Source organism: Macrobrachium nipponense, chromosome 6 (genome assembly GCF_015104395.2).
Source record: "Macrobrachium nipponense isolate FS-2020 chromosome 6, ASM1510439v2, whole genome shotgun sequence".
NCBI classification, from domain to species: Eukaryota; Metazoa; Arthropoda; class Malacostraca; order Decapoda; family Palaemonidae; genus Macrobrachium; species Macrobrachium nipponense.
The window spans coordinates 119,951,101-119,968,105 of NC_061108.1; the positions used below are offsets into that span (position 1 = coordinate 119,951,101).

Genomic DNA, 17,005 nt, shown 5'->3' on the forward strand with positions numbered 1-17,005 from the left:
AGGGACGCTTTCTGCTTTTTGGCTCCGGTTTGGCCATTTTCAATTGTTTAGTGGTTGTTTCGTTTATTTGACCCCAGTTTGGTCTGTAATTGTGCTCAAGGCTGGTCTGTCGCTCGTGTTTCCCTTCGAATTCTCACAGAAGTCCTGTGGTTTCCTCGAAGAAGGGAGGGTGAAGTCTGTGTACCTCTGTATGTTCAATACAGGTCGTTGTGTACTCACACTCACAACTTCTGCTATTTGCAATCTGTGAAACCTGGCTTCTCTACGCACGATCTCTGCGTACATTGGTAGTGGTATAACCTATTTAGCAACTTCTGAAGGTTTGATACGTTCCTTTGGTACATCAAAATCTGTACACTATGTTGGTCGACTCCCAGGGGGTTGTGCTCTTTCGCATTGCAAGGTTGCTCACTAGGTTCAGGCGGCAGTGGGAAATACTCTCATTAAGATTTCGAGGCGTTGTACCGCGGACAATTATCCTTATCATGGCCTTGAACTCATCCTTGAACTGACTGCAATATGTAATACAATACGTTTCTATTAAGTTGCCATTGTATGTTATTAGTCAGGAGCTGCCCTACACATTCTGAAAGAGTATCTTTCAATGAGGAACAGTGCATAATTGCAAATGTCACGTACGCTGCTACCACAGAGCATTTGTAAGCATTAAGGCAACTACCTACATTAGTCTCTTTTCGGTACATGGTAGTATTTTACCTATCTCCTCTCTTCTCCATGTTTACATCCAAGAAGGGAAGATGGCCTTTGAAACTTTATTCAATAAATACAGTTTAAGCTAGAGTTTTTCTTCAAATCATAATGCAGGTCTGTGGCTTCTTCATCAAAATCAATGGCAATTAAGTTATCATCTTTATATATCGGGCATATGTCTTCCGTTTCAGAAGGAAATTGAAGGTTCTTTCCTCGACATTTACCATGAAGATACTGACAAACAGGACGCCAAGGGGGGGATCCCATAAAGACACTTTCTACCTGTCGAAAGAGGTCACTCCAGTGTGAGAGGAAGGGAGCCTACTTGATGCAGATTTTACGACACAGAAGGGTACCTTCTGGTGTGTCGAGGAGAATAGCATCCGAGGGACAGATTCTCCTTAAAATAATATCGATGGTTTCCTCCACTAGCACGTTTGCAAATAGACTTTCCACGTCCAGAGATGTGATGAAGAGCTCAGAGATGTAGTTTCAAAATATCGAAGAACTCTACTGGGGAAACCACTAAGTGCCCTAAGCCGCAATCCATGGCATATGGCGTGTACTACAGAGCAACAGGAACACCCTTGCTACCACACAGACCAACGGCGAGACAATGAGACCCACCGACCTATAGTAATTCACTACCCCCAAGATGTCATGTTTAAAGCTTAAGGCGTAGCCACGAAGTCCGCAAGTAGTAATAAAAACCACGCATGTAAATTTGTAATTTAGTCCCGAAGATGTCGCCAATGAGCAAGGAAATGTTCCACTGAATATAACAAGTATATGGACAAAAACGTTAATACTTTTTTCTTATTCCTGAGGAGCTTGCCGATTCAAAATCTAGACAAAAAGATAGTCCCTGCAAATAATACCATTGACTTCAATAGGAATTACTTGGGAGAGAAAATATGCCCAAATAATATACATATATATATATATATATATATATATATATATATATATATATATATATATATATATATATATATATATATATATATATATATATATATATATATATATATATGTATATATACATATATATATATATATATATATATATATATATATATATATATATATATACATATATATATTATATATATATATATATATATATATATATATATATATATATATATATATATATATATATATATAAATATATATAAAATTTCCTCATCTTTCATACTCAATGCTTTAGAGCTGTTGCACTTGATTTGATCTCATGTCTCTTCACAGTCGAAAACATTTGGAAATAAAATCAACATCCCATTTATATAACAGTGAAACATACATGTAAGAAACACACATCCAACACCAAAAATTAAACACATACACACAAAAATACACACACACATATACAGTATAGATATTTATGATAGATACGCTTTCAATGATTGTAATATTCGCTTCATCTTTGATCTGTGAAGCTGGAAACTCACGTTAATCAATCAGATCATTTATGAAGATTAGCATTTGTTCAAAGTTAAGTTTACTGACTACGATCAACCCAGATGACGTCATAAAATGTCTCCACCTCATGACGTCATCATAACACTTGGTCAGGTGACTTGATCTCGATGCCGTATTAACGAAGCCTAGTTAATGCAAATTGAAAACTGGAAGTGTATTCTCAAAGAGGTTAAAGTATTTTGCTGCATATGACTCATTAATATAGAAAAATAAGGCCTTAAATGCCTTCAGAAATTTTCGTTCGCCTACCCAGGCCTTTGTTTGAGATGAGATATCTTTCTCAGTAACCTAACACTTTTCCAGTATACATGGATGAGAAAAACCAGATTAAAATACCAGTGGGTTGGGCTTTATCACTATTTCGTCGAAGAACTAAATCTAAGTAACATTATCCATATTCAGCAAGGCTTACATGACCAAAATTTAATAGCCTGTATTCTTTGATACAAAATACTACAGCTTCCTCGGTCTGCAATAACCTTCAAGTGTTGTCATACATTTAAACATCCCTCGGGAATCTTTGCTAGGCTTCAGAATCATCAGCTGCACTTTTGGAATCTCAAGTGGCCTCGGGGTATCTTGGATGTCTGGAAATCTAAAAGGACCTCTGAAAACATGCCATCGTCTCAGAAAATCCTAATCGGTATTCTGAAATTATATTCTTCTTGCATAAATCTCTGTTTAAAACTCTTTTGATACCCTCAACCATATCAGCTGACCTGGAATCATAGCTCCTGCAAAAATGTAACTAATTATTTATCTTCCCGTGACATCATTCTTTGCTGAAATGGCCAAAGGAGGAGGTATTTGAAAAATTTAGCATTAACAAATAACAAGTGGGTGTTAGATTATTTGAAATTCCTTGTCCTTAACCACAGCAGTCTTCCAAGGCAAAATTTCTTTAACCCCTTTAAGAGATAGGAGCCACTTAATGTCAAAAACATTTTTTTTTTTTTTTGGCAAAACTTATATTACAAAAATCATTAGCGTTCTAACTTCCTATATTAACAGTGACTGGATATAGTACTTCACACTGAAAGAGTACAGAGAACACATCAGATTTCTTCGTTTATTTCTGGATTTCAGAGTATCTGTTCGTTTATAAAGAACAATGAAACAGGTATGTACGTAGTTGTTCACCAAGCAGGCATACGGGAGATTTTCACTTTTATGTAGTGTTGGTAAACTTGCATTTATCTTTCCGGTAAGTCAATCTACAATGTCTCTAGATTTCTACTTTACTAGGAATGCAGGATGATTTATCTGATCATAAGAAAAACTAAAAGGGACAAAACTATTTTACCAAATGAAAAGTGGAAGCGGTTCTTGGTGATGAGAATATAACTCACCGCAGAGTTCAAGAATTCCTCTGGAATATGAGACTGAATTCCGATAAAGGTGTCGAAGGCTCATCAGAATTGAATTATAAAATAACTTATAACATTCGAAAACTTAGACCTGATTGCCATTTCCACAATTCATTTACGAAAGAAAAACACAAGGTTTCTGAGAGAATGACGTCGAATAGACACAGATGACCAAGCTGTTAAAAAATTTAATTAAATCTCGGGATTATGTCCATGACCTCCTAAAGAGGAACCCTTCTTAATAACCTAACCGAAAAACTGGGAGACTCAATTATTCATTCGGTATGTCATGTTTTACCGTTTTTTTTTTTCATTACTGGATTCTCTTTGTTTCGCTGGAATTGGCAAATTCCAGTAACTGGAATGTAAGATTCCTCAGCATTACATTTTATACAACTTGGTCATAGTGTCACGAACAACGTCTGCCATCTGAGGGGATCTGCCTTCAGGGTATCTACCGATGGACTCTGAAGGAAAAAATGCAAGATAGTTATAAGTAGAACAGCGAAAAACAAACTAAATAACGAGTCTTCTAGCCCTTATGCATAAAGCTCACCCCTGTTACGTCGCTGAACATCTGAAAGAAAACGTTTAATGTCATGTAGATATACGAACATCTTTTTGGTATTCAGGGGTTAAGGAAAATTCATCCTATAATAAGAAATGTCAAAAGAGCTTCACTCATGGCGATCTGGAGAGGGATGTTTTTTCGATTTTCGTTCTCAACTTTCCTCCTTTTATCGTAGGGAAAATGATGCTTGTTTGTTTAATAATATTGTAAATTGGCGTCACATAAAGGAGCCTGAGGCAAACAAATAATAGAAACATTAAGTTATCTCCATTAAAAGGAGACTGAATAAATTCCTTTCGGGGAAAGACTATAATTACCATCCTCATCAAGGGTCTCCAAATGAGAGTGTCATCCGTAGATTATTAAATTTGTTCTGCCCTCTGAATTCCATCACTCAATGAATCTGATTCAGTTATAACTTTAAAATCAAAGTCGACAAAAGACGGAAGATTAGTTTGATACAGTGATGAAATCATGTATAGCAAGGAAATGGAAAAGAATAAATAAGGTTGGTAAAAGTATAAATAGGAGAAGAGGAAAACTTCAAGAACTAGGGATAAAGACAAGGAATGGTGGAATAAAAGAAAGCGTACTACGAGAAATGTCAATAAAAATGGGGACGGGAGTCGCTGTTGCAACGTCAGTACCAAAGGCAATATTCCGCCCCCCACCCCACCCCCCCAAAAATAACTCCGCATTGTTGGTGAAGTTCAATTGACAAACTTATTAAAGAATGTTGAAAAAATGACTTAACATGGGCCAAAATCCTTGAAACAAAGACACAAAGCTATTGATAAGTACACAAAAGAATTCTCAAAAACTAGGAAGTCTGAAGGTAAAAGACAAAGTTTTGGCCATAAAATCTAAAAATTAATTTCTTTGCAAAAAAACAGATTTCACTTGACATACAAAATTTACAAACGGTAAACTGACAAAACACAAAACCACGAAAAATTTCAAAGAATACATACTTTTTAATAACAATGAAACTAATCTTTAATTAAGACAAAAACATTTCTAACTAATTACACTACTGTACATGTGGATGATTTGTTTCGAAAATTTTATTTTCATGTTAATTGTGTAAAGAAATGTGTTTTCAGACATACATTAGTTTTTTCTTACCTCTCCTCCAAGTTGTGCGGTTAATTTAACCAGATAATACAAAAATTCAAATTTTACTTTCAATTAAGGATGAAACAGGATATCAACTACGGTGAATATAACTCGTGTGACATTAAGCTAAGAACTGTCTATTTGTTTAGACATCACAATCAGGTTTATCGGTCTCAAACGTCGCAGAAGTCAATTCGAACTTCTGCCATCTTCTGGTTACCCACCACATCCTCCTCCAAAGCAGGAGGAAATTCCTATCCTCACGAACAAGCTTCTATTTTTTTTTCCTACTCACCCCTAGAGCCAAGATCTGCATCGCTATGATTTTCACGACCATGGAGCAGAAGTGCTGAGGAGGTGTTGTGGTCCAGGTATTGATGCTGTGCCCTTCCAGCTCACCGATCCTTTCTCCCAAAATGAGAGACTGAGGGAAGGAAAGGTAGATGTAACTTAATTAAAGGCATACCAAGTAAAACTCATATCTACCCAATATGGACATTATTTCACTTTAATTTTCCAATGCACATTCATCAAGTGCTTCTCAGTACATACTGCAAGGAAAAGTCCAGTTGAACCCCCTAAAAAATTCTTAAGCTGTAACCTTGCTGTTTTGGCCATTTTTGGTGATATGTGGTTTGCTTGTGACATTGCCGTTAATTTTCATAATAAAGGCTCCCTCTTTGGCTTCTGGGGACTCCTTAGGAGCCCTTGCCACTTGCATCGATGCATTAAGGATCGTTTAATTTCAAAGTAACTCTTCAATGGTCTTTTAGTCATACCAGTTGCACTTTCCCTGCACTGAACTTTCCTCTCCTAACCAGAATTATTCTACCTAGGATTCTGCTTAAAGTGATGTAAGCGGCACAAAGAAGAATGTAGCGAAGGTTCTCTATAGTAAACTTTGCATTTCTTTCTGCTTCTTGCTTTTCCTTCATTACCTATAATCTTCTCTTTCCTCTTTAAAGCCCAGCATTTAAAGTAATCTTATTCCAAATTTACCTTTTCATTCAATGACAATCTAATCATTTAATCGTAGTGGGGTGCCCTACAAGTGTCCAAGAATGTGACTCAATGGTCTCTTTAAAGTACTTTATAATTATAAAACAATATCTGCTACTAATGTTGACTCATAACTTTCACTTGTAATAGTTACAAAAATAACATCATTCTTTTAAATCCACTAAATTACTTTAGAAGATACTATTATTTTCTCCCCATCAGTGACTGCAGTTGTAGTCACTCCGCCTTTATCATTTAATCAATATAATGGTCAACTACCAAACAAAAATACACTTGATTAAAAGCAAGATTTTCAACGTAACCAAACTGTCAAAAAACATCATTTTAGAGCCATCAGTTCAGCTCACCTGACAAACTTGAACGACCATTTTGAGGTGAGGAAGATGTGCAATATATGGGTATCTTGAAAGAGTCGTGTAGACGCCCTTCAAAAGATTAGCTGCTGCTGCCCAGTCGATCAATCGCTGAAAGAAAAGAAATATCTAAATCAGCACAATATTTGTTTCAGTCTATTTTCCAGCTTTTCGTGGTGTCTTTGGGTCTGGGCTAAACTTGGGCGTTGTATTGCCTTCCACTTAGCTTTTACATTTTATAAGATATTCTATCAGTGTCTTTTAACCCAAGTGGCGAAACATGAAACAAAGCTTCTTGCAAAGATCATGGGCAATCATCTTAATTGAATTACTTTCTATGGTACATGTTTGCAAAGCAGTTTTATCATCCAAGTTAAAATTTGTAGTTACTCTCCTGGTTATTTACAGAACACGTCTTAAATTCCACTTAAAAGGTTTAACTCTTACCTTTAAATTCACCGAAAGAATCTATTTAAAAACTATCCAAATTAATAGTATTAGAAAAGCAGCAGTCAGCTGTATTAGCATTTACTTTTTCAAAATAGCAAAAGCACCAGCATTTACTCGTTCGAAGAAACAGTAGGAAAATTAGCATTTGTGAATATCAATATTTAACCAACAGAGCGATGATACCAATACAGCATTACTGAATGAAATAAAAGAACTAGTAATAGTTGCTGTTGTAGTAATGGTAAGAGAATTTTGGTAATGGTTACAGCACATATCTACTTCACATAGTAGTAGTAGTAGTAGTAGTAGTAGTAGTAGTAGTAGTAGTAGTAGTTGTTGTTGTTGTTGTTGTGGTAGTAATAGTGAAAGAATTATTAACACTGCTGAAATCTTACCCGAATAGAATTTTTCTTGGCAATCTTATTAAACATCTTATCAAGTCTTCTCAGGATATTGACTAGGGCTGGTCTCAAGTCCTCATGGGACCAGTCAGGATGAGGAAGGATCTCATTCATGTACCTCTGTAACCCACGGCATCCCATAGTTGCAGGGTCATAGGGTGCCACCTTCAGGAGGCTGTGAGCTACTTCGGCCAAACGCTGAAAGATAATAATAATAATAATAATAATAATAATAATAATAATAATAATAATAATAATAATAATAATTAATAATAATAATAAGATAATAATAAAATAATAATAATAATTAAAAATCATAATAATAGTAATAATAATAATAATTTAGTTGTCTAAAGGTTGAACATTTTACAAACGAGAAGAATAAGATTCGTGTAAACTTTCTAAAACATATTTCATAACACAATATTTACGAATTTTGTTCTTCATATAACTTCTCGTAATAATTTGAGAAGTTAAAATAATAATAACAATAATAATTTAACATATCTTATGGGCTTATCAAGAAAATACACTCTTAGGGAATGATTTGGTAAAGCAAATAAGGGGCAATGTAAAGTTGATATCGATAACATTTTGGTTTTTCCTAAGAGAATGGCCAGTTAAATCTACTTTTGTTAGATTTTACTCAACTTTCACTTATTTTCTAATCCAAAAATGCTGTGGGTATGTAAGCACGCACTGAAGATGAGGTTCAGTGTTAGCGACAAAGGCGGCTCTTGCTCAAAAGGCCTGATATTGACGTCTGGACTATACACTACTAATGTGCCATCTGTAAAGCTGTCTTAATCATATGATGTTTAACTGCATTAGACTTCTCCACAGCCACCTACATACAGAAAAATTCCTATTGAAGAATGGCACTCAGAGCTCTCTAAATTTATGAGTTAAAAAGTGAGGACCACCTAATGGCATTCTGTGTGAACCACGTCTAAAATTTGCAATAACAACCTCTTGAAGCTTCAGATTTAGTATACCTAACTTTTTAAGGAAGTTTTCTCTAGATCGTTCTTCATGTACAATGAGTCTTAGACGAAATAAATACTCACTAGTTAGTGTTCTGCATGATACATATTAAATCGTTTAACAAACACTTGTCAAATATTGGTCTGTGTCCAAAGCACCTGAAATCCTGTAAAACAAGTCTCACCAGATGGTGCTCTGTCTAGTATAATCACATTCTTGTGAGCAATCAATTACCAGATGACTTTTTGTGTCGAGTAAATCCGAATGTTTGCTCTCCTGTCCAGATTTCTTGTTTATCTCATTGAGTCTGGTTGAACAAGTAGTTAGAAACTCGGCCACGACGTGAAGCAGTGTATCTCGGGGTTGTCGAAAATCATAGCGAAGCGCCTGAAAGTAAATTATATTTTTGCTAACGAACTTTTGAAAGAATAAAATGTCTTAAACAAACTAACATTAAAAAAAACAGAATTGTCAATCAGGTATGTTCTTAATGAATGTTTTGCACAAAATAATATTGTTAAAATCTGAAGGTACAATACCTTTGATATCCAGCATCACAGAAGGCATTCGCAACATTCACTTTACTACACCTTTAATTAACAGCTTTGCTTTTACGTATGATATAAGATAGTACCTTAAATACATCCTCACTATTCTCTCCTTCTCTCTGACCTTCTACGAACGAAAGCGTGAAATGTTAACAAACAACAACAAACATCTACTAAAGACCTACCTCAGAGTCTTCAATGTCCCTTTCATAAGTCTGATATCTCTTAGAGTCGCTCATGTACTTGGAATGGGAATCGTCATCGATTTCAATGGCAGGATTGTAGGCCTTTGAGGCTTTTGAATAAGTGACCCGGCTTGACCCCTTACCCTCGCCTGATGACTTCTGGGGTCCTGTGTAGTTCCTGATGTGAAAACAGTGAAACGGATGAAGGCCACTGTATATCAGAATTACATGTATATACTACATTTAAAGAGTAATAATTATAAATATTATTTTACCCAGTGATTAAAAAGTCCTTTGGTGTCAAAACGGAGATATAAATGGAAAGCATTCCTTAATAAAATTATAGCGTACCTCAGATACACAAAGCAAGAGGTTTTAAATTTCCGTCCAGTAAATATCTGTGGCCCACTGTAGTTCTGGTGTAGAAACATAAAAACTAGGAAAAATATTCTATGTCATTATGGAAATTAGGTTTCATAGAGCTTAAAATCAGAATACTTCTGTGCGATATCTTCTGGGGCCTTACATAACCTCTGGTGTAGATACAAAAATTGATATAGTTTCTAAATCCGAGGAACGGGATAAGATAACTGAAATCTTTTAAATCTAAAAAATTTGTTCAGTTTTAACCATTGAATTAAATAAGCGAGAAATGTAATTCTCTGTTAACCCAATGTTGAAAAGTAACGCCAGAGCAGAATTGCTATAATAAAAACAAAAGAACTTGACTGAAATTATCAACAAATTACATGAGAAATAAAGCAAGCAAGTTGAAAAGAAATTTCACGAAAATACAATCAACTGAAGATGTGAAATGAACTGGAAAAAGAAGAGAATCATATAAAAATCTTAAAAAATACCAGACCAAATATGAGTGAGTGGAAAATAATATATAAAAGAATTACCCAAGTTACACAAGGAAAAAGACTTACTTGGCTAACGGCTCACTATTGCTAACTAGGGTTTTCATGGCAACAGCAACGTGGTGTATCGTTTCCTTCTCCTGACGGAGGTCACGCCCTGCTGTAGACTGAAGGTGTCGCAGGACCAGACCCAAAATGGCCTCTAGAATAATCTGCAAAAAAGACGAGCAATTTATTTTATTATCGGATGGTTAAAGGCAGCCTGACAACATGGAGCTGGAGAGGTAACGTTGTCTAAAGAAAGACTGATGTTAAGACAAAAGCAAAGTTAAATGGCAGTGTTCAACAAAAGGAAGACATGAGTTACTATGTTTGCTGTGGATGAGAGATGTAAGGCAAGGAAAAGCGTAGCTCTAAGTCGTGAGCTACAGAGTGGTCTGATGCAAAGTGTTCTAAATTCAAAACAAACATTTATATTGAAAAATCAGTTAGAAAATGAGAAACAACATAAAAGTAAAAAAGGACGCAAAAATAAACAAAAGTCACATTAAAGTCACAAAAGAAAAGAAACACCACAACATCTCACCAGCATCTGGTGTCCTCTCTTGGAATCTGCAGAGTACGCAACGACTGTAACGCACATATCAACGGCTTCCAGAAGCGTGACGGTATCGGATTCTTCATGATAGCAGAAGTCCAGAGCCCTGGAAATTAAAGACAAAATCACATACAATAACTAATGCAGATATAAATATAGATAAAAATATACACACAAGTATACAAGTACGTATATAAGTAACTTAGCAAGACGTTACGTAGTACACTTTCCATTTCTTGCTTATTTTTTTGGTACTTTCGAAAAAATATAACTGAATGATCTACTTATTCATTTGCTCACTTTAGATGGTCAGTTTTTAATACCCATTTTTCCATCTATAGAGTAACCCTTCTATACTTATAAAATGCTTTGAGGGTCTAGTCTTCCAATAAGTAACTAGGTCCGATAGGAGGCAAAGATCCTACATATAAGCAACACTTGATTATTTTAAACCTGCTCCACAGCTAAAGGTAATTCCACATAGTTTCAACCCAAAACAATCGGTATAGACATTCAATACATATTATCTTATCAAAAATGCATATCTATACATATAACCTAGCAAAAACAATCAATATGATAACGTAGCAGATGAGCACAGAAGTCTTATAAGTTGATGTATTACTGTAATATAGATATTTAACTCTTTTTCTCTCTTTTTTAGGCTTTAATTTCTTTCAGATATGGAATTCTTTTCCGTTACAGCTTCCTAAGCAAGTTCATGGTCTACATACTCTACTGACTTCTTCCATAGGAATATACGTCTTTAATCATCATTATAATGAACACATACTCATAAGAAACAAATTGAAAAACCAATGTACTGTCTAGGAAAGCTTTCACTTCGGTGAAAAAGAGAATAGCAGAGCTAAGATAAATTTGTTTATTAGATTATCGAAAGATAAAAATCCAGGCCGATAAAGCTAATATTATTCTGATATAAATCCTTTAAAAACAAAAGTACATTACTTCAGTGGTTTGTCAATCGTAAGCAGGTCGAGAATGTGAACAGGGTCCTCGTGGTTACGTTCCAGAGACAAGAGAAGATCAAAGAGGCGCCTGGGCTGGATCTGGCAAAAGAGAAAAATCTACTATTAGAATAAGTACTAAATCAAAACATTATCTGGTTTCATCTGATCTAATGAATGACAACGATTTATAGGAGGGCTAATCATTACTGATTAATGATAGCACCTTGAACAGGTCTGGGTTACAGAAAGGCAACATAAGAGTTGAAAGATTTTCTTATAATGTTTAATGATACAGGATAACCTCCCAAGGAAGAAATCATATTTGGAAGGTTGTAATTACTGTTTTTCATTGTAATAGATATTGATTGAAGAGATTACTCATTAATACATATTACTCATAAACTAATACATAAAGTAATAAACTTTTATTTTTCCATTTACTGTCTCCCGTTATACTAGTTAATTATCAAAGAGACTGCTCATAAACTATTAAAAACAAGATCCCTTTACTGTTTCATCTGAAAGTCCGACGCAAACAATCCATGCCCTAATATTTATATCAAATGCAGTTAGTAACATACAACCTTGTTAGCGTCTCCATAAACAGTTGCATCATCCATGTCCAAGATAGGTGCAACGGATCCCAGCATTTGCAGGATGAAAGGCTTCCGGTGAAGGATGTACAGTTGTTTAACTACGAATTCAATAACATTAACAACCATCTTGTTGCTCTGGTAGTTACTGTATACTCTCATGATCGTTGGCATGATCATTAAGTACCTGCAAACAAACAAAATTGCTAGAGAACTTATGTCATTAAAATATAACAAAATTACTGCATTACATTATGAAAAATAAGTGGCACTTGTTTCCAGATCATGTAAAATTAATATCTAAGGAAGAATCAGTTAGGGTGAAGTAAACACTCAGCAAATACATTTTTCTAAATAATTCATATTTTATATATCTCAAGTTTTCTATTTATAAAGATGTAAGTTTCTAAGAAGTTTCCAAGTTTCTGATAATATTATAAAGGGCTTTAATAATCACTAAGGGCTAAAGTATTTTTTCAAGAAATGAAACTTGTATAAGAAAAGGGTTATGAAGTAAGAATTCAAGTATGGATTAACTCCCATATCTAATCCCTGTCACCAACAATTCAGAGTAAAACCAGCACAAAACCAAAAGAAAGTTATCTAGTGCTTCATTTCATTAAAACAACTCACACAACCAGCAAAATTGAATACCATATTCTAATTCAAAACATATCAATATAATACAGACTGGTACAGTAATATCTCAGCTAAAACATCGTGACTCTTGAAGAGCTAAAGCATTAAGCGTAACATTTCAAGCATCCTTTGCACTAGGTACCAAAAATGTTTGTTTTTGGGTACACTATGTTACTGCAAATCCTAAGAAAAACATTGACTTGAGGCGATATCAGCAAAACAAGAACAGAGGCCACTTCAAATCTGCAAATAACACTTGATACTCGCAGCTAAGTTCGTCATCAAGATTCTGAAAGATGCAACAAGAGTCACCAACCACCTGAAGTCAAAACAAGACTTTACCCATTCGTGGAAAAGAGGTTCTTGAAATAATGAGCTGCGTTGATATAGGAGGCCATGCAGAGTCTCAGCATCGAAGAATCTTCGCAGTGCAAGAGGAGGGCACCGTTGATGACATTGAGAAACAGATGCATGTCCGTGGTGTAGGTCAGGTTGCCTGCCATCCCTTCAAACATCCGTGTCACCAGCTGCACCCACATGTATTTGTGCAGCTGGTCTAACCCACGTACTTCCTGTAAGGTGAGGTTGCGGGTGTTGACTGGTAGTCTTGAGATAAGAGCTTACTTAGTCAGCATATTAAAAACATTACAAAACCATTTCTTTTTAATTGAAAATAAACCCTGGTACATATACAAGATAAAGACGATGGCAGTTAAATGCCAGATAGGTTTTTTTCTTAAAATGCCCTATACATAATCCCTTTGGGAAATAATGTGATATTTATTATAAAAGGGTAATTTTCGAATATAAAAGGTGTAATCAAATGAACATATGACACTAAGTTGGATTTTCAAAATCCACTGTTACAGTATCAAATCAATGCCCTCAACTACAAACAGCTTATGAAAGTGATTTGGCTCAGCGTAAGAGTTCAACGTAATAAGCTATAAAAACCTACCTTGCCCATAGCACCTCCTTTGTACAAATGGAAATCAGCTTCAAGGGCCTTCCGAGGGAAGGACGGTAGCTTCGTCAGCTCTTCATGGAGGAAAAATACGCGCTGTGCAACCTGTGAGGATTCAAAAAAGAATATTCAATTTTATGACCTGGTGTAGAAAACAATGTAAAGCAGCATTTTCACATTTAGATCCTGGTGAAGCGAACAATCTGAAGCAGAATTTTCAAATTCATATGCTGGTATAAGAAGCATTTTCAGGAAGTATTGCCAAATTTATATCATGATGTCAGTGCTGTTAGGCAATAATTACAAAAGCTGTATCCATGTGTAGGGAACACTGACAGGCAATATTTTCAAGCTGATATCCTGGTGTAAGAAACATTGTAATGACGTACCTTAAAAATTTTATACAGTATCTGGTTTAGGGAGGACACTGTAAGGAAGCACTTTTGAATTTATATACATTGTAAGAAGTTTTTAATATTCACACCCAGGCAGGAAATACTGAAAGGGAGTATTTCAAAAAGTACATCTTAGTGTAGGGAATGCCATGTAGTATTTAAAATTTATCCTCTGATACAGAAGATTAATGTAAAGTTATTTTGCTCTTTGCTAAAGGGAAACCATCAGCGAAAACAATTTAATTTGCTCTGTTGAAGGAGGATATTTTATCATCAGATACATGTCTTGGTAAATGTCAAAATTATGTATTTGTAAGTGAATCTGCAGTTACTCTAAAGCTGTATCCTCTTTAAGGGCTACTGGTTTCTGATAATAAAAAGACCGAGACCGAAATTAATGAATGAATGAAGCTCGGCCACTGCAGAAAATGTGTTAATATAATTCCCAAGTGATAACTAACCCTACCCTCACCTTACAAAAAATCTGGTTAATTTTATGACAATACCTGATCGGGGCGTTGCAAAATTGACCACGCCATGAGTACTTTCCCAATTTCGAGGAATTTCTGCGTGAAGGCTTGTCTCTGAAGAGCGTTATATGCTGCGTCAGGTTCCATGTGGACCATTAGCAATTGCGGGTACTGAGCTCTCTTGAAGAAATAGAAGTCTCTGACATAAGACTGTGGGTTGTGAATCTGATCTGTAACGGGATACAAAATACATACATACATATATATATATATATATATATATATATAATATATATATATATATATATATATATATATATATATATATATATATAAATATATATATATATATATATATATATATATATATATATATCAATTCAAGCTACAAATGTCCTTTAATATCTAAATTCACTTTACCTCCCAAATGATATATTTTCATATATGTACCGAAGGGGAATTTTTTAATTGATAATAATTTCGTCCCCCCATGGGATCGAACCACCGTCCAAGTGGACGGGGACGAAATCAGGACAGTCAGTGACGCTATCCAATCAGCCAACAGAGACGCTATAAGTTCATATCGATTCTGACCTTACAAATCACCCTCGATCTGGGTGCTTTCGTAATTAGAATCGATATGAAACCCCGTCTACCATGTTGGCCAATTCGAGCGTTTGACAGCACGTAGCCTTTTTTTTATGAATAATTATCACATCGAACCGTGATCCATTTATATATCAATTCAAGCTACAAATGTCCTTTAATATCTAAATTCACTTTACCTCCCAAATGATATATTTTCATATATGACGGGGTTTCATATCGATTCTAATTACGAAAGCACCCAGATCGAGGGTGATTTGTAAGGTCAGAATCGATATGAACTATAGGCGTCTCTGTTGGCTGATTTGAATAGCGTCACTGACTGTTCCTGATTTCGTCCCCGTCCACTTGGACGGTGGTTCGATCCCATGGGGGGACGAAATTATTATCAATTAAAAATTCCCCTTCGGTACATATATGAAAATATATCATTTAAGAGGTAAAGTGAATTTAGATATTAAAGGACGTTTGTAGCTTGAATTGATATATAAATGGATCACGGTTCGATGTGATAATTATTCATAAAAAAAAGGCTACGTGCTGTCAAACGCTCGAATTGGCCAACATGGTAGACGGGGTTTCATATCGAGTCTAATTACGAAAGCACCCAGATCGAGGGTGATTTGTAAGGTCAGAATCGATATGAACTTATAGCGTCTCTGTTGGCTGATTGGATAGCGTCACTGACTGTCCTGATTTCGTCCCCGTCCACTTGGACGGTGGTTCGATCCCATGGGGGACGAAATTATTATCAATTAAAAATTCCCCTTCGGTACTATATTGAAAAAATATATCATTTGGGAGGTAAAGTGAATTTAGATATTAAAGGACGTTTGTAGCTTGAATTGATATATAAATGGATCACGGTTCGATGTGATAATTATTCATAAAAAAAGGCTACATGCTGTCAAACGCTCGAATTGGCCAACATGGTAGACGGGGTTTCATATCGATTCTAATTACGAAAGCACCCAGATCGAGGGTGATTTGTAAGGTCAGAATCGATATGAACTTTTGTATAGCCGTCTCTGATTGGCTGATTGGATAGCGTCCACTGGACTGTCCTAGATTTCGTCCCCCGTCCCACTTGGACGGTGGTTCGAATCCCATGGGGGGGACGAAATTATTATCATTAAAAATTCCCCTTCGGTACATATATGAAAATATATCATTTGGGAGGTAAAGTGAATTTAGATATTAAAGGACATTTGTAGTTTGAATTGATATATAAATGGATCACGGTTCGATGTGATAATTATTCATATATATATATATATATATATATAATGATATATATATATATATATATATATATATATAGAATATATATATATATTATACCAACACTGAACTGTTTCCCCTAACATGGGGTAGTTCCAGAAAAAAAACACAACAGTTACTGCATTATCCTTTCTTAGTGGCTGAAGTGTGGCCGAATCTCCTGCTCAGAAAAATTTCCATGACATTACCAGAATACTGAGCACCGACACACACTGCATCATTTGCCCACTCTAATGCTTCCTTATTATTATTATGAAACATCTTCTTCAATGCATTTTTCAAACCATTTTTCCAACAATTTCTAAGTCTTCTTTTCTTCTTGTACCTTCACACTTCTAAATTACACATTCGTTTCACTAAACTATCATCATCCACTCTCCTCATATGACCAAACCTCCTCAAGATACTCTAATCCAGCCTTCGACCTATGCTAGCCT

General features: G+C 35.3%; 1 protein-coding gene across 1 annotated transcript in view; it reads right to left on the bottom strand.

Moving 5' to 3' along the window:
- LOC135216070 (protein unc-80 homolog) overlaps window positions 1–17,005 on the bottom strand; it is a 185,941-nt gene that overhangs the window by 37,768 nt on the left and 131,168 nt on the right. The window contains exons 53-65 of the mRNA XM_064251065.1: window positions 14,718–14,911; window positions 13,811–13,921; window positions 13,195–13,424; window positions 12,205–12,400; window positions 11,619–11,719; window positions 10,638–10,755; window positions 10,121–10,263; window positions 9,189–9,366; window positions 8,690–8,842; window positions 7,466–7,669; window positions 6,615–6,731; window positions 5,543–5,671; window positions 4,117–4,137 (exon numbers count right to left, since the gene is read on the bottom strand). Coding sequence (XP_064107135.1) covers window positions 4,117–4,137; window positions 5,543–5,671; window positions 6,615–6,731; window positions 7,466–7,669; window positions 8,690–8,842; window positions 9,189–9,366; window positions 10,121–10,263; window positions 10,638–10,755; window positions 11,619–11,719; window positions 12,205–12,400; window positions 13,195–13,424; window positions 13,811–13,921; window positions 14,718–14,911 — 1,895 coding nt within the window. The remainder of the gene's footprint in view (window positions 1–4,116; window positions 4,138–5,542; window positions 5,672–6,614; window positions 6,732–7,465; window positions 7,670–8,689; window positions 8,843–9,188; window positions 9,367–10,120; window positions 10,264–10,637; window positions 10,756–11,618; window positions 11,720–12,204; window positions 12,401–13,194; window positions 13,425–13,810; window positions 13,922–14,717; window positions 14,912–17,005) is intronic.